General features: G+C 40.0%; 1 protein-coding gene across 4 annotated transcripts; it reads right to left on the bottom strand.

The window, feature by feature from the left end:
* Positions 1-2,118: 2,118 nt before the first annotated feature.
* On the bottom strand, positions 2,119-22,692 carry CASP8AP2 (caspase 8 associated protein 2). Of its 4 annotated transcripts, none has more exons than XM_071548756.1 (10): positions 22,230-22,692; positions 20,843-20,919; positions 19,698-19,772; positions 18,952-19,052; positions 17,744-17,818; positions 16,465-16,580; positions 11,411-13,884; positions 7,213-10,141; positions 5,568-5,667; positions 2,119-4,770 (listed from the first exon to the last, which is right to left on the bottom strand). In XM_071548756.1, exons 2-10 carry the CDS (start codon positions 20,889-20,891, stop codon positions 4,714-4,716), a joined length of 5,976 nt encoding a protein of 1,991 aa, XP_071404857.1. In that variant the 5' UTR covers positions 20,892-20,919; positions 22,230-22,692; the 3' UTR covers positions 2,119-4,713. The 4 variants fall into 4 exon arrangements, with proteins under 4 accessions (XP_071404857.1, XP_071404859.1, XP_071404856.1 ...); XM_071548758.1 differs by having other exon boundaries at positions 20,882-20,919; positions 22,230-22,234; XM_071548755.1 differs by lacking the exon at positions 22,230-22,692 and adding an exon at positions 21,941-22,219.
* Between the last annotated feature and the right edge of the window lie 29 nt (positions 22,693-22,721).

The raw sequence follows: 22,721 nt of genomic DNA, 5'->3' as shown, positions 1-22,721 counted from the left end.
CTCTTGCTATAAGCATCTGCCATAGATGAAATCAGCTTACAATGTGAATGCCAGCAGGCAGCATGTGTGGATATGCTGGGCGGGAATACTCTGCAGCTCAGAGAGATGGGACCTTGGCCAGTGGCGCCTGGAATAGGCAACAGTGAGCAGTAGCACAGTGGGAACCAGCACATCTTTATGTCTGACCTTGTCCTCCCATATGGAAAGTGGAGACCCAGGGAATATAGTGCTGGAGCAGGAACTGATAACAACCAAGGTGAGTGAAAGCTCTAAGCTTGCTGGTTCTTCAATAAACCCCAGTATACAAATCCAGTATGGGGCATTTACTCTGTCTTGCCTGTGACAGCAGGATTCTGCAGCTGGGATGGGGCAACCCAGGGTGTACATACAGACTGGAAACAAGCAGTTGGAGAGCAGCCCCACAGACAGGGACCTGGGGGTCCTGGTCGATGGCAAGTTGAACGAGTCAGCAGTGCCCTGGCAGCTAGGAGGGCCAACCATGTCCTGGGGGGCATCAGGCACAGCAGTGCCAGCCAGTCGAGGGGATTGTCCTGCTCTGCTCTGCTCTCCACTGGGGAAGCCTCACCTTGAATATTTAGTGCAGTTTTGGGTGCTACAAAATAAGATATTAAGTTGTTGGTGTCCAAAGGTGGGCAATGAAGATGGTGAAGGGTGGGGAGGGGAAGCCTTATAGAGTGGCTAAGGTCACTTTGTTCAGTCTACATCTTCCTCACAAGGGGAAGCAGAGAGGCAGGTATGGATCTCTTCACTGTGCGGACCTGAGAAAATGGCACGAAGCTGTGTCAGGGGAGGTTTAGATTATTAGGGAAAGGTTCTTCACCCAGAGGGTTAGTTGGGCACTGGAACAGGCTCCCCAGGGAAGTGGTCACACCACTAAGCCTGGGAGAGTTCAAGAAGCATTTGGACAATGCTCTCAGCCACATGGTGGGGGTCTTGGGTCTGTCCTGTGCAGGGCTGGGAGTTGTACCCTTGTGGGTCCCTTCCAATTCACAATATTCTGTGACTCAAAATTGTGTGGCAGCTAGTACAAAAGAAGCTCTTAAAATATTAGGTCCAAACACACTTTTTATAGCACTGCAGATTTTGGTATTGTCAGGGATTCACGCGTTTGAAAACCAGAAAAGGATATATGTAGGAACCAACAGTAATCTCGTAACACAGGCAGTAGCACTTCTTTGTACCAATACATTCCTATTCTGACATTCACAACAGCTAACAGGACAGGGTCAAAAACACCTCAAAGTGTATATGCTTCTGCTTTCCCAGTGAACCCATCACAAAATTCTGAAGCCAATGGATGTGGAACAGCAAGCTAGAAAACAGGCTGTAGACAAAGTAATTCAGGTATAGGCATATTGAAATGCCAGGATGAGACTACAGAATTTTACCTTTAGCCTACTAAACCACTCCATGAACAGTGTAACCTGTCTAGAAACCCCTTGGCTTTTAAAAGTCACCTTGCTTGACCGTGCCCCTTTTTCCGTTTTACTACAGATAAACATTACAGTTACTACCCAATACTGACTTGCTCCTTCTGGGGTAAGTTACCTTTCACAGGAGCTCCCTTATTAAACAGACCAGGGACATCTTTGCAGCCTCAGCACTACACTTGGCTGCTCACATCCAGAGCTACTGCAACCTGCCCTGCTCCATGCTGCTGTCTAAACTAGCAAGGATAGCTGCAGTTTTGGACAGGGCTAATTATCAAAGACCACAATCTATAAGCCCCACTCTCTGAATTTCCATTCTGGAAAATTTTTGAAAATTCACATTCTTCAAGAGTTTTTAAATGGAATCCTGTAATGTGTGTTGAATAGAAGCAGACCTATTCTTCACTAGCAAGGTGGAGTAAGACTCTCAAAGGGGCACCAGTTACACTTTTCCACTGAAAGGCCTTAAATACAAAAAGGTCTTTCTCCTTCATAATACTCAACTAAATGTTTCCAGAAAAAACGATTAAAGCTGTAGGTTCTAATTTTTAAGTAGCTTAAAGGTTTTATGTAATTTGTGAAATTGTCTAATTGCTGATCCAGTTGCACCCACTAAGAAACAAGCAGTAAGTATTCAGAGCAGTAATTACGCCAGAGGAGCAGCTGCTGAGTTTCATATTTATTGGGCAGAACATCAACATAGCTACTCATTTATACAAACTAACAAAAGTAAATTTTAATGCTGCTTCACAGCATGTGTAGTTGTCAAGCCAACAGCCAACAGTTATAGAAAATAGTTTCATTTACCTGAGGTTCCACAAAGAAGACTGTAGATTTACATATAGTACATTGTGCCTATATGTATCAAAAATGATATTGAAGAAATAAATTACAAACAATGGTAGAAAACCACCCCAAACCAACCTTTGTTCAACAAGAATGTGTGAGTTTTACAGTTTTATTTTTTGCATTGCTCTTACAGTAAGCAAACTATTTAGTTTATACAAAATAAACCTGTAGTTTTATATAGATAAAAAAATCATCTTTGGCTAAACAAAACTTTCTATTTTTATACATATATTTATATATATACAATCTTCAGATATTTTACATGACCATGTAGGAACCTGTACACATAGTTACAATAGATAGAACATTAAACAAGTGTGATACTTTACAAAAAAAGGAATCCAAGTCAGACTCAAAACAGTCAAACCTATACAGATATGAAAGTAAGTAAACACACACAAGGAATAAAACTTTGTAATAAAATACTGCCTGCTTTTTAGAGACAGAGAGGAAGCACTTAAGTGGAGAGAAGTGCCTTCCCTCAGTGCCTTCAGTACTGTGCACATGTTGATCTCTTAAGGATATGGTTGAAGGAGAACTCTTAGTAGAGCCCAACTTTTCCACTAATATGAACAGTACTCTGCAAACAGTTTCAGCTACCTTTAATCTCCGATTAATAAACAATTGTTGGAAATGTTTGTGAAGAATAAGCATGAGTAGGTGCACCAATCTCCACTGAAATCACCAGGCACTGCCAGCATAGCACGGAAGGTGAGATTTGATCATCAAAACCAAATGTTTGAGAAGCAAGCACGTAAGAAGAAGGAAGACGGCCAGAACTGACATCATCACCTACTCAAGCCATTCCTTCTAACAATTTCCAGTGCACTGCCTGAAATGAGGACAATGCACTGCTTGGCAGCATAACGATCCATTCCACAGGTCACATTTACAATACTCCAGAAAGAGTCAGTGACAACATCACTGACAAATTACCTGACAGTTTATTAGAGAGAAAAGTCTGTCCCATTAGTTGGAGAGGGAGCAAAAATAACATGCTGACACTGAAGAAATGGTCATTGGACTCTGAAAAAGAGCCAATTCAATCCAAATTGAAAGGCAATGCACTTAGGTGAGGCTCTTAAATGAAGTCTAACTAAACTTAGCAGATGCTCTGACCAAGTAACGACTACAGCAATTCTGATCCCCAATAAAGAATAAAACCTCAAAAATAAATGAATTTATAAAAGAAACACCTTTGCAATTTCCAGGAATGTTTCTCAGGGAGAAGAAAAAAGAATTTTTTAAAAAAAATTTGGGATAAAACAGCAATATGTATGAGCTGTATATAGGTGTGTGTATACACACACATATATATATCTATGTATGTATACACACACGCACACTCTTTATGTATGTTCTTGTAGAACAGGAAACAGTTATAAAAAGCTCTTTAAAATAGAACATAATGAAATTCTAATGCACTAAACAATTTGTAAAGATAGATACAATTCCTGTCAAAACATGCCAAGTTGACAAGCTTTTGGAACTGCTTGTTTTTACAGAAGTTTTACTCCTGGTAAGTAAGTATAAAGTCACACTGTATAAAACCGTAAAGGTCTGTTTTTAAATTAATTTTTAAAAGAAAATCGCTTCTCAATTTTTAATATTTTAAAAAATAAAACAGAATGCTTATTATGTTGAATACCTAAATTAAATATGTCTCCCAGATGTAATTTGGAGAAAAACATAATGGCCTTTGCAGTGTAGCATTGATACAAAATAACATTTATGCTACTCTGCAAACTGACTATTCTGACAACAGAATCAGTTAGATTTAAATCTCTCTAACATAAACAACTGTCACAAATGTTTGTTAAGGAAAAGCAGCAAGACCCACCTATTCCTGAGTATCAGAATTCAATTACTAGATAAGCAGCTTTTGGAATTATTTTTTATCATTGTCCTGCCTTATTTTAAAAGAAAAAGGCCTCACTTCTTAAAATTAATTCCAAGGTAACCAAGATGACACACCTGCAATTTTCCAGGATTATCTACCAACTAGATTCAAACCCACTCTTATTTTTTAAGATCACAGTTTTGACATCACCAGTGAAGTACTCCTGGCAATCAAAGCAAGAGCCAGCACTTTGACTTGACTGCACACCCTTGTCTCTGCTTACACAACACCTTTAACCAACAGGAGATGTCACCTCCTTGAAATGATACTGCTCCATTTGTACAAGCCCACTCTCTCCCAACCGCTTTGTTTGTAAAGTTCCCTTTGTGTTACTCTGTTAAATAATGTCAGAGGAAACATGGACAAGTAAAAAATAGTGCATCAGATCTACCAAACTTAGTATCCTGGCTTGGGTACTGCCAGTAATCCCATCACATGAATGCAGTGGTTATGGTCCATCATCGCAGGTAACAGCAAGTAAGCCCAGTAATCATGAAGCAACTTGGTGTGAGTTTACTTGCTCGTGCATTTCTTGAACAGCTTCATTAACTGCTTGAATCTTACTGAAACCTAATGGAGACAAAAAAAAGAACATATACCATTAAGGCCCCAGATTTCCATATCCACCAAGAGAGATTCATCTGACAGCATAAAGTTTTTGAAGACAATCACTATTTCATTTCTTTCCAATACATTTTAGTAGGAGAATTTTAGGAGCACCATGAACAGATCAACTGGATCTAGAAGCACTCTTATACCTTTGACATCTGAAATGGCTCTAGCTGTCTGTGATTAACCTGGAGACTAACTACTGGTTTAACACAGGTTTCCCTGTAAGAAGAAGGAAAAAAAAAATTAAAGCCTCAATTAGTCTTGAATTTTGTCAGATATAACTATGTCCAAGATTCAAATGTAACGACAGAAGATTATTTTGTGCTCCACAAAAAGCACAGTTTATTGATTATTTTCTACCCTCTTGTACAACTGTTGTTTCAGGCATTTTTGGCTCATCATGGAGCAATCTTCCTACTAAGGATTTTACAAAAATGGTCCGTAGATGAGAGTCAAACACCTTTTTGTTTAGCATAGCTATACCTTATGTAGAGAATTCACTAAACTCTAGGTTGATATTTCTTATTGTTGTATGCATATTGCTATAGCATACTGACTATTCACCAAATGGCTAAGTGGGAAGAGTGGCATAAATGCACAACTGGGAGAATCTAAGATTCTTTTTTTTCCAAGATCCCCTCAACAAAAGACATGAGGAAAAGACAACTCCAAATTTGTGGAACATCTTCAGAGATTTTTGCAATTGTAAATGTAGGAACATTGCTATTATCAAATATAAGAACAATATCACCTACCTGACTTGGGCTTTTGTTCAGCCTGGTGGCCAAGGAAATAAAGGTTTTGCTTGATGGTCCTTTTCTCTGACATTCCAGTAAAATTTCTCGGTCATCGTTTCTACAGCAAAAAGGCAATTTTAAAATATTGATACTCATAGCTGTGTACATGCAGACAAACAAAATGATACATAAAAGTTTTGAGTATTTCCAAACCACAGAACATGATTTCAAACAGTAGCAATGAATTTATGAAGGATCCTCTCCTCTATCAGCACAGAGTAACAGAGTTAGTACAAACAAGTGATAGTGGAGAACATACTCCCTTATTAGGAAGGGCAGGATTATTACAATATAGTTATCCCCAAACCAAAGTCAAGGACTTTTAACTTCTAAAGTAGACATCTAAACTTAAACTGAAAGGAACTCATATTCAATGGGAGTCAGTAGTTCCAGGTGGACTTGCAAGGTGAAACAGCAGCTTTCACCTACGGCCCACTGCCCTTCAAAGATTAACCAGAGAGGTGTTTGACTTCTGTAAGTGGCTTACTGTAACAAATACACTCAGAGCATGTGAAAATAGAGAACCAGGAGTCAATTCTTTAATGTGTGCCACCGATTTGTTGTGTCTCACTAATGAATTTAAGCAAAATGTATATAAAGCCATTATATTTGGTTGAAACCTGTCCTATTCCAATAAATTGTATTTAATTTCTTCCATTTCAAAGAAAAATGTAATGACTAGTTATTTAAATAAATGTCTTTTTTTTAGGTATTGTTCTAAGATAGACAAAACCTGTGACACTGAATACCTAGTCACATTCATAAGTAAAACTATAAACTGTCTCTTCCTACCTCACTGGTTTGCATGTGAAAAAATTGTATTAGCTTTTGCTGTCTTTCTTCCCATGATGGAATTGATTTTCTTTCAAAATGCTACCTAGAAACTTATTTTATATCTGAATTATAGTTTAGAAAAATCTGTTCTAAAAATTTTAGAAGCCCTTTATAAAGTGTTGATTGTATAGAGTTGTAGCAAGAACAGCAAAACCTGCCAACTATAGTTTCCTAAAAATAAGAACACATCACAATAATTTTGCATGTATTTTCAACACATACAGTCATCTCATTTGTCACCCACATCCTGCTAATTGGAACATATGGGTTGAATTGTTGACTGATACATTTCTGCAGATTGAGCAGCCTAGACCCCAAAACAAAAAACTATTTCCTCTCATGTCTTCTAAGTGGGGAATATCTTTATCTGCTCTTCTTTAGCAGTCACCAATATTCCAGGTCTTGGAGGAACATCAAAGACCTCCATCCCCTACCAAGCTTGGCTGGAACTTTTGGACTGCAAAAAATTTGGGCAGGGGAAATAAAAAGTATAGACAGTGCAATACAGGAGGCCCTTGCTACTTGTTAAGGCACATAAGCTTTAAATAGAAAAGCAAAGACACTTGCTTTGAGATCAGGGTAAGTGATGGACATTAATCTCACAGAGCCATCCAGCACAGACAGAAGGTTCCCACTCTATTTACAGCAGGATATAGAGCCACTGAGTAACTTCAGTCATCAGCTAAGTAGCCTTTTCTTCTCTCTTCCCAGTGTATCACCACGTTTAAAAAAACCCAAACCCAATCAAATAGATCAAATGGGAAATTACCTCGTCCAGGAAACTACTACTTCTCCCTTCTTTTTAATGATGTTTTTGGCATAGAGGCTAGGTAAAGATGGAGATGAAGCCAAAGGAGCAGAGTCTTTGTTCTGCTGCAGCTCATTCTTCTTATAGGAACATTGTTTGCCTGCAGAATTTGTATCTTCAGGCTTGACATTACTTTCATCGCTCCCCTCACCTGCTGATTCAGTTTCTTTTCGTTGCCTTTTTGGGTTGGAATTCTCTTCCACAGTCTCCTTTTTCCTCTTTTTACTAGTTTTATCATCTGTATTTATCTGGCACCCTCCATCAGTCTTTGAAGTGGGTTTTGTTTCAAGCTTACATTCACTTGCTACAGTCGCACTGGAAAGCTCTTCTGTTAAATCTATATATGCATCAAAGCACTCTTTCAGTTCTTTTTTATCACTGACTTCCGTGTTTCCTGTGGAAGTTTCCTGTGTCCTGTTATCTGCTCTGAATTCCACTGCATGACATGAAGTTCCACTGACAGTATCATCTCTTAAATCTATGCACGATTTTGTGCTACATCCGGCAGGAGAAGCAGCTTGAGATCTACCTCGCATTTCATTTACATTTTCAGATACTTTCAACTTGTGTGCCTCAGATTGCTCAGAGCTTTTATCTGAGCTTTCAGTGTCACGGCTCTCTGTGTTTGAAGGTTTTCTACAGTGTCCAAGCAATCTAATAGTTTCTTCCTTTCCAGTACTATTATGTGACTCCTTCAGAGCCTGAGGTAAGGCACAATTTTGTTCTTGTTCAGCCCTGACATGAGGCAACTGATCCATCTCAACCAGACCTGGTTTGAGAGTTTCTTTCACAGTGGCTGCTGTGGCACTCTGACTGCTCTTTTCTTTTCCTCCAGTTCTCATTTCTTCCTTCCCAATCTTTGCTGAGAATGCCTGTGCCTCTTTCACTGAAGTCATGTGGTCAGATGCTGGCAGTGCAGATGGCATTGCACGCCTTATCTTCACAATGAAGTGATCATTGGATTTCTCCATGATCACCGCTTGCATTGGTAGGCTGGGGCGACACTGAAAACCAGGAGCAACAGGCCGACTTGTCCATGATGACGAACAACTTGATTTACTGCTTGAGTTATCAGATTCTAAGGCCAAATGAATGTCTTGTTCAGTGGCATCCTCTTCCCCAAGAAGTGCATCTTCACTGTAATGTGCGCTGACAACACACTCGGGAGTTGAGCCAGAATTATTCTCAGGTTTTAGGAAGCTGAGGTGAGCATCTGATTTCAAAGGTGATGGAATAGTCAAGGAAACAGCCAAATCTTCAAGGAGGATAGAAGAAATACAGGATTTATTCTTCTGTAAATTGCATTCATCTTCTTTGCATGAAATGGTGTTTGTAGAAACTTCAAACATACAGCTCTCATCCAGCACATCTGGATCAACAGGCATCTGAACCCTAGCTGCTAACAAGGGAGTTCTTACAGGTGAAACAACAGACCAGTTGATATCCTCTTCTGGTTTAGATTCCACACAGGCCTCCTTTAGAGCAACCTCCTGCCCTAGTTCTATGGTATTACTTCTGCATCTGTGACTGTCTAAAAATTCTTTTTCTGGAGTCCTGAATTCACATTCATTTCTGCTGATATTGACGCCATTTTTTTCCAAGAGATCAGAACCTTGTAATAAGCTTTTGAAAATTTCACCCATCTGAGCATCACTTACAAGATTAAATGTAAGACTGGATGCTTGTTGTTCTGTGAGAAGCTCATAACCAAGATCAGACTTGTGAGCATCTCTGGATTGCTGGAATCCTTCCTTTTCGTATTTTACACACTTCAATGGACTAAGAGTGCCTTGCAAATTATTTTCCTTAGAGAGGTTCACTTTTGTTTGAGAATTCCTTGTGTTATCAATGGAGTTAAGACATTTTGTAAAGGCAGTTTTTGGTGCACCTGTTTTATTCTTCTCATGGTGACACTTAGCTTGTTGATAATCCAAAATCTGCTTTTCAGGCTTTTGAGAACTGGGTTTCAGGGACTTTTTTCTAGATCTCTGAACATCATTTTTATGACCGATCTTGTGGTTTTGCTTTCCTGCCCTTTCGAACATTCCCTCCTCACTGCCATTTCTCACATCACATAGCTTTATTATAATTCTCCTTATCTTTTCAAATAAGGAATCAAGCTGTTCATCTACAAATTTCCACAACTGCTTTTTCATATCTGATACTTGCTGTTCAAACAGACGGTCCACTATTGCATTCTTTTTAACTTTTTTAAGTTTGGACTCTATAATATCACAGATACTCAATTTCAATGTATCACCTAACGTACACATCTTAGAAAAGTTCAAGTATCTTATTAATGCTGTAAAATTTATGATCCCAGATTCTATAATTCTGTGAAAATGCTGAACTGGGAAGTGTACCTTGAACTTCATGTAACTTTTCCTCATCTGTTTCCGTACAGCTCTTAGCATCTGCATGATTTCTTGTATATTTGAAGGTTCAACAATAACATTAACTATTTTTTCAAGACAAGCAATGCTCACAGTTTTGTTCTTCTTCATATCCTTTGAAGATCGGAAAGTCTGACTTTTATGCCTCTCTCTATTCTTCCGTGTGCTTACTTTCACAGAAACACATTTTCCATTATCTTCACTGCAACGCACAGTTTTGCTATTTTGATTCTGTGGACTCCTGGTCGGATTTCGTGTCTCAGAAGAAGCTTTTGGTCTTGACTTTTCTGTATTTTCAGAGCCTCGTTCTGGTTTAGATTTTTCTTCATCGCTACTTATGATCTCTCCTTCTTCTAGTTCATCTGAAGAGATACTTAGGTGAGACTCCATCTCTAAGTGTTCATCAGACATGCTAGCTGGCTTTTGGTTTTCTTTGTTTACCTCCTTTGACAAATTCTTTGATGGACAGATGACAACTGTATTTTCAGGGATTAAATCTATAAAAGGAAAACAATTTGTGAATCACCATAAAGAATGCAATTATAAACAGTTATTTTTCAGAAAAACCTGGAAGATTCTCTTCTGTAAACTGACTGTTCAAAATTGTTTGAAACTGGCAGGAAGTTTGAGCTACAACAAGTTTGGATGGTTTGCTTCAGCAGCTGCTAGTTTAAGAGGTTTTTTTATTTAGGTTTAAAGGGCAAATCAAGGTTTATTTTAAGCAAATTTTGAACTTCAAAGGACCTCAACATTTCACCAAACACATGAACTATTACACAATTACATCCATCAAAACCAGAAAAATATAGCAGTTTCCAGTTTTGAATTTCTTTCAATTTAACAAATTCTCTGAACACTGCACAAGCTAAATTGTAATTGTCACATAATTATGGACTAACACTTACATACAATAGGTGGCTTTTCTTTTAAGAGTTTCACAAAAAACCAAAATGAGAACAAATTACCACTAATGTTTTAATAAACCTGTAAAGGATTATGCTCTGAAACACACGAAAACAGATTTTAATACCATCCTACCATTTCTATTCTAGTAAGAAATCTAAACTTCCAAGACATTTTTTTTCAGTCGCAGCAGGACATTATAAGGGAGACCTAAATTCATACAACCCAAAATTTAAACTTTGGGTCACCTATTTCTCTTCCTGTGAATGCTGTCATTTTATTATACCTCCCTGACATGTTTTTTGCAAGTTAGCTTTTCATTAATGACAAAACCTAATGCTCTATTTGTTCCATTACTTTCCCCACTGACTGGTTCACAAGCACAAAATTACATATATATGAAAATTCACACTGAAAATAATTCAGATGTAGAGCACAGCGTTCTCTTAGCTCAGAAATTAACTCTCAAGAACTCTCGTTAGGTTTCTCACAAATACTTCCAGGCATATGATCCTAAGTAACTTTTGCCTCCACAATTTCAGAGAAAAACTTAATGACATCTACTTGAAACTAGGCACAATTGAGAAACCTACATGCATTTTTTAATAATACAAAACTCTTATTTCAACCAGTCATCTGCCAGTAGTGACCAGCTCCAATTTACACAGCTCAAATATTCAAATGGCTACAATCCTGGCTGCAGGGTTAAACAGTTCCACTAGAAACAAAAAGGACCGCTGAGACACACAGCTTAAGAAGCAGCAATTTATACTCGTGAGAAAATAGTTAAAAGAAGTAATTTCTGCTTTCCCTGAGTGGAGCTTCTAAGCCTTTATGTGGAAATTAGCATACATACTAAATACCTTTGTTGTAAGTCTTCGCAAGGCCTTTACAGGGACTTTCCATCTTCAGCGCTTTAGCCAAAGGGCGCATTGGACTGTTCAGTGGGCTGATTGCCTTTGGAATATACCTCAAGTGATTGAGATCAATGCTCAGTATCGAGCTGTCATCATCAACAGGAACTCGGTTGGTTTCTTTTTCTTTATTTATAGTATACATTTCACCACTGAGAGAAGAAGCTGTTGCTGTACTGGTGTGAGTTAGGTCTGGCTCTACATCACAAGCATTCTGGTCAACTAGTGGTTCATCCTTATCAGTTAGCATAGTTCTGTCCAGTGACTGAGATGTACTCATACTCATTTCACAGATACCCTTTTCCTCAATGGGATATGTAACAGTCTCTGCAGCCAAATTATCATTGTCCCTCATTACTTCCATTAAAGAGCCTGGTTTTGTTTCATTAATACCATCTGCAACAGCAGAGGACTCCAGGTCACTTCTGGCTTCTGAGTCATCTAAGGTAAGATTTTGAGAGCCACATTGGCCTGCAGAGCTTTCTATGTCAGCAGTTAGCCTTATTCCATCTTCCTCTTTCTTCTCTGCTGCTGACTCTGGAAGGGCTCCCACACTTTCACTGGCCGGTTCAAGTTGTGCCATTTCTGCTGCTGCTTCATTATCATCCTGCATCAAATCCACTGTCCCAGGTAAGTTTTCACACTCTGTCACCTCCAGCGGCAAAGATTCAAGGTGGTTCAGCCCCGTGACTGCCACTGCTGTCACTGAGGCTTCCGATTCAACCAGATCACAAACCTCTGCAGCTTCTGACATGTCAGCCTGCACCTCACCAGGAACCAGCACCTCTACTGCTCCTGGTAAGGCCTGGGGCTGTACATGACCCACTTCAGCTTCTGGCAAAGTTCCTGAGAGCAGTTCATCAGCTGCCACTGCTGGCAGCACTTCAGACTGTGCTGGATCTGCTGCTGCTACTTTCAAGGTTTTACTTTCACAGCTGACAAAAACAGGCAGTGCTAGTTCCATGTTGCTCTGAGCTTCAGTGTCCAGAACTTGTACTGTGGAATGAGTTTGCTTTGTGGGACCACAGTCTAAAGTGTGGGCAGAATCCAAGAGTTCTGCTTGCAGAGTGAGCTCTGTTCCTGCCTCGTCAGTGGCCTTTTGGGAAGGTCTTTTAAGTCCATTTGTTGCAGAGAGACATTGTTTCTTAGTAGGAGAAAGAATTAAATTTAGTTTTTCCATAAAGCTAAGTTTTAAGTCTTTGTTTTTTGTCCCAGTGTGTTTACGTTTAGTTTTGGGAACTTTACGGGCTTTTAAGCTCTTTGTTACTTTCTTTGTTTCTTTCAGCTTACAGAATTTGTTTCTCTCACTTCTTGTAACATCTGTGTCTTTCTTGGAGTCTTTTACAGACTGTTGAGAAAATTCTTTTGCAAGTTTTTTTTTATTTCTAAAATGTCTATTTTCATCCTGATCCTCTCTTTTCCTTTTCTCTTCGGTCCTGTGTCTTTCTGATTTCGAATGTGCTGTTTCCCATTCATATCTACTGCTGCTTTCCTTCAAGTGTGCGTATTTATGCTCTCTGCTGTTCAAAGTAGAAGGTGAAGTCTTTCCTTCTCGAGAGATATGATCATCTGTTCCCCTGTCTCTCTTGCTGTCAATATGTTTTACATTTCTAGACTCTTCCACGTGACATTTACGTGATTCATGAAGACTCTTTGAATGTTCATTCTTCAAGCGTGGACTGCTTCCCCTTCCAGATCTCCTTGGATGTTCTTGCAGCTTTTCATTTGGTTTATTTTTTAGGCCCCCGTGCTTTTCACCTTCCTCATGTGTTTTAATGTCTTTTATTAATGCATTTGGTAATCTCTCATAAGCATACAATTCACCTCTTGTTTGAAATCTGTCTTTGCCAGCTGTTTGTTTCTCACAGGAAGAAACACCTCTTTCTACTCTTCTTTCTACACTTGGACTGCATTTAAGTTTCATGCTCTGACTTTTTTCCTGCAACTCATTTTTACTAGCCTTCTCTGGAAGGGTTTTCAGCTTCTGGTGAGGATCTGAATTCGCCTCTTCACTGTCACCATCATTTCCAGTGGTCTGATATACTTCTCTTTTGTATTTGGTGACATTTCCCCTACTGCACTGTTCATTACTTTTAATTTCTTTTCTTTCCTTTCTGTTATCTGTGTTGGAAGCAGGGTCATAGCTCAGTGGACATGTATGAGTGCCATCACTGCAGAGCTCTTCAGGAGGGTACCTGGGCAAATACGGAGTGTTTCTTTTTTCAGAGCCAGACTTCCCAGTGTCTGTGTTATGAGCTGAGTAACTGTGGTATGCATCTTTTGAACAGTCATTTTGCAGTCTGTGTTCCATCTTTATACTGTCACTGGAATCAGGAGGTTTGAATTTGGAATCCTTTGTTTTAGCTGATTCTGGAAGGTGTGCTCTGGTAAACATACTTCGGTGATTGGGAAATTCTGATAGTCTGTTTAGAAAAAAAGTTATTTATGTTATTTTCAAATTTATTTAAACATAACTAAAGCTGAACTGCAATGAATCCATATATCTGTAACAATTGTTAACTCTTCCAGTTTCAATTCAGAAAAAAATGTGGAATAAAAAAAGACGTTTAATAACTTTCATCAGCACACAACAAAAAAAACCAATTTATACACGTATTTTCTAAAGGAATTTTTTCTAAAGAAAAAGAAAGATCAAGCAAGATTTGTGGGAAAATACTGTATTGTGTCTAACTAGCCACTTCAGTAATTCTAATCACTATTTCATTATCCAGCATTACAAAGAGCTTCTCCCCAGGAAAAAAAATAGCTGTTCTTTACAAAATTAGTGACGTAAAATAGTAACAATAACAACAACAACAACAACAACAACAATAATAATATCAACAACAACAACATAAAATCCAGCAGTTGAATAGTTTACTATTTGTTAAACTGGCAACCAAAAGAATAGGTATAATGTGACTGTGTTTACTCAATAAGCAAATAAACTACCATGTTTGGAAGTTGGTGCAAGCTACAGAAAACAAGTAGTAAATTATGATAATCCAGCCTCATCAGGGCCACATGCTACTGCTGAAAGGTCATCATACTAAAAATTAAAAAAAGAAATTCAGTTTCAGAAGGGCACACGTAGCCTGTATGGCTAAACTCCTACTCCTTACTGATAAAATGCATCAGTTAGTATACTATTAAAAAAACTAAAACCCAACACAACAAAATCCAAAAAAGAAACAGACACTTTTCTACCATATTCAACAAAACATTTCATTAAAAAATAACATGACAATGTCAATCTTCTTATATACTCTCCACTATATAGAAGGAATGACTGTATCTTATCCATACAAAAGGAAATAGAAATCACACCAACAAATGATGGCAGCAAACCAATAAAGGTCTGGCTCCATTTTAGAGTCAAGGATGAAGTGGCTGCTACAGAGACATTTAGTTTTGGCCCAAAATTCTGTGATGATTCAGTGTCCAGTTGTAAGGAATCAATTCAAGTACAAAATAATTCACTATTTTTCTCCAATACAAAATATAGTTGATTTTGCTTTATAAAACTGAACACTTCCCATGGGCCAATATATTTAAATTTAAAACAAATAGCTTATTAAACTGGCTCTGCTTCAAAAGTGTGAGATTGTGATGTGAACTGAATGTTGAACCCGAACAAAATTGCAGCTGTTGTAATACAAAACCTCTTCTTAGATCTGTTTCATTGATACTGACAACTTTTTGCTGTGCTTCAGGCTAGCTATTAAATCTACATCCATGTGTGATTAATGTAACTGTATCCAAGTGGAGTTCATCTGGTTTGGGGGTTTTTATTGTTGGGGGTTTGGGGGTTTTTTTGACATAAGCACAAACAATTCCTGCAGAGATATTAACTTTGAAATAGTCTTTACAGATGGGTGCATTGCTTAAGACAAGCTAATTCATTATAAACCATGCAGCAGATATGGCACATTTCTAAGAGTGCCACTTTGCCCACAATTTTCCATGATGGATGCTTCTCAAATAACTACATTGAATATCTTGTTCATAAACTTTCATCACCTTCAGATGGTATTGCAATGGAGCTTGCAAAGTATTTTAATGAGGTCAAACATTCAAAACAATTAAATATTTTTCCAACATTTTAATTGAAAATTCAGAATACTGCACTCAAGGGTGTGAAAATGACAGCTATTGTGTCAAAGCCAATCACTTGACAGAATTACACACGTTAAAACCTTTTGAACTCCATCAGACAGTGTCTGGTAATTTTCTGTATTTAGAAAAAAAAAATTGCATAGTTAATATCCATACTGTGTTTAGCACAGTAAATGTCAAATGACCCTTCTTTATGACACCTTTTGGTGCAAAAAAATATCAGATGGTCCAACTAAAATACAAACATAACAATGATGTGGCTGATGTCACACAAGGTGATTTGTGACGAGCGGTGAGTCCTGAATCTTGGCCCCCTGCTCTGGTTTCACGTGGTTCAGAAACCACACTCTCAGTTACTTTCCCATCCATACTTGACTGTTTTCAAGTCCTTGCTGTAAGATTAGTAGTACACAGAAATAACCAAGAATTCTCTAGTTGTGATTCCCCCCACCACTGGAGACAGCGATTTCATCTCTTGTCATGAAAACATTATACAATCTATTTACTTTCATTTGTTGTCTGAAAAATTTCATGGAATTCATGTCTGAGGCCATAAAACAGACTAATTTTGAAGCTGAACTGGGTAATATCATGTCTGCTTTGAAACATGCACACTGTTAGATGAACAGGCAATTAAACAAAAAGAAACAAACCAAAATTTGTACAAATGGTCAAAACTTTGGTTTCCTTTTCCGTTTCTTATAATAAACCAAAGACCTCATCAGGCAAAGAAGATCCTTACATAATTCCTCTCACTTTACCGTTTCTAAATCACACCATTATTTACTGAGAATGATTTTTTTCATTAATTTTTCTTAAAATACACACAAAAATTTCTAACAAGTATATAAACATGATCAGACAATTATTCCACTGCCTATTTGTACCTTTTATGGAGATTACTGATTTCTTCATCCTTACGGTTAATTTCCACTCTTGCTGTTTTGATAAGGGCTGAAATATTTTTTTTGAGAGCTTGGTTTTCATTCTGGAGAAAGACATTCTATTTTAAATGTATAGAGAACAGAAGCAAGAGAGAGAGAAAAACCAAGAATTATCTTGGGTATCCAAACATAAGGAAAACAGTGCAAGACAACCACTAGAAAAGCATCCCATCACTTGCAAACTGACAGCACAACATGTACAAACTCAGAGAAATCAGAATTACTGAGATCCAAAGAATTTGGTGTTTTTAACATCACTCACTTTTATGCTCACGTTTGTGTTCCTGGTAATTATTTAAAATGTTTTAAGCATGCAGTTTAACAAAACTGAAATGTGCCACAAACCAAGTCACCACAGAGCTAAAAAATTATAAACCACCCCTTTGCTTCATTCTGTTACACATTTATTTCTTTCTTGGCTACTGTGTCAAAGGAAAGATGTAGCTTTTAAACAACACTTTCAGAGAAAGAGTGCAAGAGCATTTCTTTCAAGGTATCAAAACCAACTTTGGGTGCTCTATTATTATAAAATTTCTAGATAGGATGTTCCAGAACCCTCACTGTCAATCCTGGAGATAGTTCTTTCTCCTGATAATTGTCCTTTGCATGGCCTGCTCAGAAAAGCAGACAGGTTTTGCAGAAAACAATCCAGAAGTGTCAAAGGGCAGCAGCTGCTTGCCATTACAAAGCACAGAACCTTTGGGATTTACCTGTAATATGCAGTACAGTACACTGCAGAACTGCCCCAAATAATTCTCTCTACAGAATGGCACAGAAGGGGATCAGTAGCTCAAGCTGAAGAGCAGTTCAGACTTAGCAAAATGGCACTGTGTTCAAAGCAACACAGACATCCTCTTCCAGCTCTAATGACATCTGAAGAACCTTTGCAACACTCTCCCTGGTGCATTAAAACCCCAAGAATACTGGGTACCTTTCTGACAACTATCCATCTGACATGCTTGTTTTCTAAGTAAGACAGAAGACAGTTTTTAAGCAAATCAAGTATTACTGCATATGACATTATGAAACAAAGTACCTACTGATTTTGTCAGCAGGCTATCCCAGCAACCATCCTAGGCAGACCAAGTTCCTGGCACCTACAGAACACCCTACAAACCCCATAATGGATCAAGTCTGGAGAGCATATGAAATTGCCTTCCCAAAACAACATTCCATTTTCTTTATATAAATCTTGACAATGTTTCCCTTTGAACTACAATACCTGTGCCTGTATTTCTTTAAATTTCTTCAACAACTCTTTAATTTGCTGCTGACATTTTCGATATTCTGCCTGCAACTGTCAGAGAGAGAAGAAATCACATCACAAAAGTGCAGAAAATGTTAATTATAGAGAAAACTTCCTTCTCTAGATTTATAGTTAGTTAACACAGTAGTGTATATTACTGTTTTCCCCCAAAGTAACATATTAAAGCCATATTAAAACAAAAGGCTTCAATATGCTCCAACTGGTAAACATACAAGTCTCCAAAGCACCACAAACAGTCAGGTAAGAGGAAATGTATGTGTGCTTGCCTAACAGTAATGAAAAATAACAGGAAGCCATATTATCGTGAAATTGAAGACACAATTATCAAGGACCAAGAGTTCTGAGAGCCAAACAGATGGGGACTTGCTTGTCAGATTTTATGTAACACAAAACAGATAAGGAAAAACACAACAAAAAGCTACTACAAACAAACTTGGACTGCAAAAAGACTGCAAAGGGCATGATCTTATTAAGATCACAAAATTAAATAAAATTAATTTTGCATGAGTTCTTTAAAACTAGGTAGGGGCAAATCTTTCACAGATGAATGGACAACTTTCCATTCAAACAGTCAACTGCTCTCAAACTTTCAAAGTGACACCACTCAGCAGACTTCTAGAGGTTTTGCTCCTGCTTCTTCCAACATATGTGGATGTCCTGTCTTTTTAACGTTGTTTCCATGTGTCATAATGTTCAGGACAGGTGGTGCCACAGAAGTAAGGGTTGTGCTGATGTGCTGGAAGCAGTTACCCACTGCATGGCTGTCTTTAGTCTCAAGGACAGAATTTAACATGAGAGAAATCCACAACCTACGTGCTTTACTCTGGTAAAATTTGCTGGGCAAAATGTCAAGACCAGCTTTGTATCAGACATCTGAACAGATACTTGACTAGACAGAAGTTACAATACATTTTCCTATAATGTGCCTGATACACAAACTGCATTCAAAGTGATAACAGACCATGTCACAGAGTGGCAGAGTCACTTATTCTAATGAAATTATTGACATAACAGTTTATTAGCACACTCTGGTTTTTACTTATTTAAAAACAATTGGCCTATTTTACCAACAATGTGATCATGCTAATAACATTTTCTGCACTTTACAAAAGAAAATTTGGAACAAAGAAAAACCCAGAATTATTCTTCGCATTAATACATACCTCATTGTAGGATGCTTTCTTTGCAGTCCCTTCTTCAATTAATACCTCATCAAATAAATTTAAGCTGTTTCTAGATGGTGTAGACTTTGGCGCAAAATTGTCTGAACAAGAAAAATCAATTATGTAAGGAAACAGGTATTTTCTAGCTATACTGCATTGTGTACAATGTCTACACTTTCTGAGCACTTTGCTTTTACTTTTTGTACTTATAAGGTAAAACCACACAAACTAAAGAACTATTGCATGCTTGTGACATATGTTGCAATAATGTGCACTGAGATTTCTTGAGACAGTTGCTCAGAAGTGAAATTAGCATGTCAAATTACTTGGAAAGTGACAGGTTAAAAGGATCTCCTGAACATACTGTATCACACAAAAAGTATGGTTTAGATCTCTCACTGGAAATTTAGTGATCAGTGACTGCTGGTTCTGGTACAGAAGCTTCAAAAAACACAAAATAAATGTGCTTCCTCCAAGGTAAAATGCATCAAGGCACAGATAGAACAGTTAAGAATTCTCTGTACCTCTTTATATTCTCGAGTCTCTTAAAACAGCCAGTATCACAGGAAAACTGTCTCTCATTCATTCAACTGATAGATTTAAGAATTCTCTGTTGCATTTATACAGTCTAACAAATGTGTTTTGAATTTAAAGAAGTACCTCAAAGCTAAAGCTAAATGTTGTTTTACTTGAAATCAGCCTAAGAAGCAGAGACTCCATAATGCAGCAAGACACACTCAACCTACCAGAAACCAACAAACTGCTGTCCAAGCCATCATAGATATCCACTGAGTTGTCATCACCTTCCTTGAAGGGGGAAGCTTCAGTTAAAGCAGTGGAAAGAAAAAAAAAAAGCCAAAGTAATCATTTAGTAAAGTCCAACCTCTACCTTTCCCATGAAGCACAGCTGTGATCCTAGAGCAGTAGAGAACAGTAAAAGTAATAGCACAGACTAGCAAAAGATCAGGGAATTTTTATCCTGCAGAGAAAAGATCTTTAGTTATCAGAAAGCAAAGACAATCTTATAAGATCAGTTCCTAAATAGTACGATAACTGTGCACAAAGTAAATTATATACCTTTAGGTACAAATAAATTTTAAAATTATAAATTAAGTAAACAATCTAAATTTTAAATTGTTTTCTAGACTACACTGAATACAAAAGCTATACAACTCAAAACCAAAAATGAAAAAATTGCTATGATAAAACCACTCCTGTTAAAAGGAGCATTTCCTATAAACACAAAGTACTATAGCAGTTTGTATCATAATTCAAATAATTTGCTTTAGGATTGCCATCTACTCACACACTAACTGGTTCTGTAAACCTATTTTAATCTAAATCTCCTCAGTCTCTTCATGTCTTTCTCCAATGTCTCTTATCACTCTTGTCTCCTCTATGTGAACACCTTCGGTTCTGCAACACACATTATTTCTATGAAGAAATATAACAATACTGACAGTCCTTCTGAGGCTCAGAATCTCACAAATACATGACAAATCAACCAGGTTTGGAGCTGGAGCACCTTAATTACAGGTACTACAGCAGATACTACATTGGTCACAAAAGAGCCATTCCCCTAACTGTTCATATGGAAACTTCACTAAGGTATAGCAAAGAGCAACTTACACATCAGGAAACACAGGGGAGAGAACAGTTCCAGACACTCCCTCAAAACATTCCAGAAATGCACGGTACACAGTTTTAAATACAAACTAATGGGATGTGGCTTACAATGATTCTGAGCTACAGACATTTAATTACAGTTGAAGCTCATCAGTATTTGTCCCAAATTGAAATCTGTTTCCTAAGTTATTTTTGGACCTGTGTATTTTGATAAGTCTGCTTGCCTTGATTCCCTGCAATCCAGAGAGTAATTAACACATCTTACCACTGTAGCAGACATCTAACAGTGCCAGTCCATCCTTACCCGCTGCCATGATACAAACTCCCTTATGGCTTCCCCATCTAGGAGTGAAATATCAGAGCAAAGAAAACCAATTAATTGGCAATTTTAGAACAACAACATAAACCAGAAGCATCTTGAAATAAGTGATTTACACCTGAGCTGCCTGTGGCCCTTCTTCAATGAAATCCAAAAATAGAAAGAGAAAACTCTTATATCAACACAAAAAAATGCACTTTTCAAGAAAAGTACAAAATTATCTGCTCTCTAAATAAGCATTCTGAAGACATTTAGCTGTACCTTAGAGCTCTTACAAAGAAAATTTGATACGAAAAGAAGCACTGCATTCGATGAACAGGTTACCTGATTCTGCATACTAAGCAGTCAAAGTAAACTGAATTAATAATTCTGATTTCTTCTCTACTGACCATTTAAGAGCAGCTTCCCCCGTATCTGATAACATCAGTCAAAGCAGAAAGGAGCAGAGGGAGCTGGCAGAGGAGGCAGGCTTGGGGGGACAACCTAAGGGCAGTGAGGGGACAGGACAGGCTGGGGGGGGGGGGGGAGAGGCTAAGGGGGGGGGGGGGAGGAAGACAGGCTAAGGGGGGGGGGGCACAGGCTAAGGGGGAGGGGGAGGACGACAGGCTAAGGCGGGGGGGGGGGGGGGGACGACAGGCTAAGGCGGGGGGGGAGGGGGCACGACATGCTAAGGGGGAAGGGGGAGACGACAGGCTAAGGCGAGGATGGGACAGGTTAAGGGGGGACAGGCAGAGGCGCGGAGCAGCGCTGAGCAGCAGCCAGCCAGTTTAGAGGCAGCGGCCCTTGCTCACTGCCCAGGCCTTGCTCTCCCTACACGGGCTGGAAGGGGCTCCCGCCCGCCCCCGTTCTCACCGCAGCGGAGACGCTCCGAACCTCTCGGCGGTCAAGGCGGGAGCGCCGCCGATGGCGGCTCCCGCAGCGGCCGGCGGGCCGGACCGGGCCGGGCAGGCTGTGCCGGGGGGGACCGGTTCGGCACAGCCCGGGGAGAGCAGTGCCGTGCTGATCCGTGCGGTGGACCTGGGTAGGCAGGGCCAGAGCACTCACCGGTCAGGGGCACGGGCAGAGCCGGATCGGGGCACGGGCAGAGCCGCCGCCGCCGCGGGTGTCGCAGGCCGGACCGGGGCGGGCCCAGGGGCCGCCGCAGCCAACGGGCGCAGCCGCGCGGCGCGTTCGCCGCCGTCACGTGCGCAGGGCCCGCCCCGACCCGTGCAGTTGGCGCCAAAGTGCGGCGCGCGCCCCGCCCGCGCCCCGCCCCGCGCCCCAGCGCGCGCCCCTTTCCCATCCCGGCCCGGCCCATCCCGGCCCCGAGCGCGGGAAGGCGCGGGGGACCAACCGGGATCCTCCCGTCCGCTCCAGCCCGGAGATGACGGCACTGTGAAGGCTGCGGCGGCCACAGCGCCGCACGGCACACGCGCGCTCACGTGGGGCCGCTCCCGCTGCTCCGGCGGCGCTCCCGCGAAACCCGAAGTTTAATCCCGGTGGGGGCAGCTGTCGGCGATGCCGATGCCAAACCCCTGCAGGGACATCGTTACAGTCCGAGAGCCGCGCTCGGGCTCCGCGAGCCGCGGCCGGACGGGCACCTGTAACGCCTCCGCCCGTCGCACCGCGACACGGATTTAAAGACCTCGCCGGCAGGCAGATCCAGCGGCAGTTGGCGCTCTGGGAAGCAGGGAGCAGGGCAGGGAGAGCACACGGCCAGCACAGCCCCGCACACACGGCTCTCCGCAGCCCGGGGGAACTCCCGCTCCGGTCCCGCACGGCGCCCGCGGCTGGGCACGCGGGACACGCTGGGGCCTGTAGTGCGGCGCGGGGCACGCTGGGAGCG

Source organism: Pithys albifrons, chromosome 2, assembly GCF_047495875.1.
Source record: "Pithys albifrons albifrons isolate INPA30051 chromosome 2, PitAlb_v1, whole genome shotgun sequence".
Classification (NCBI taxonomy): domain Eukaryota; kingdom Metazoa; phylum Chordata; class Aves; order Passeriformes; family Thamnophilidae; genus Pithys; species Pithys albifrons.
This window is presented reverse-complemented; position numbering and strand designations above follow the sequence as displayed.

Bases quoted from the DNA above. Each gene is read 5' to 3' on its own strand.
- CASP8AP2 (XM_071548756.1), bottom strand. From the start codon at position 20,891: ATGGCAGCGGGTAAGGATGGACTGGCACTGTTAGATGTCTGCTACAGT. The intron at 17,819-18,951 runs GTATGTATTAAT...TCTCTCTGACAG, and splicing joins AGAAAGCATCCTACAATGAG to TTGCAGGCAGAATATCGAAA. The intron at 5,668-7,212 runs GTAATTTCCCAT...TTTTTGCTGTAG, and splicing joins GTAGTAGTTTCCTGGACGAG to AAACGATGACCGAGAAATTT.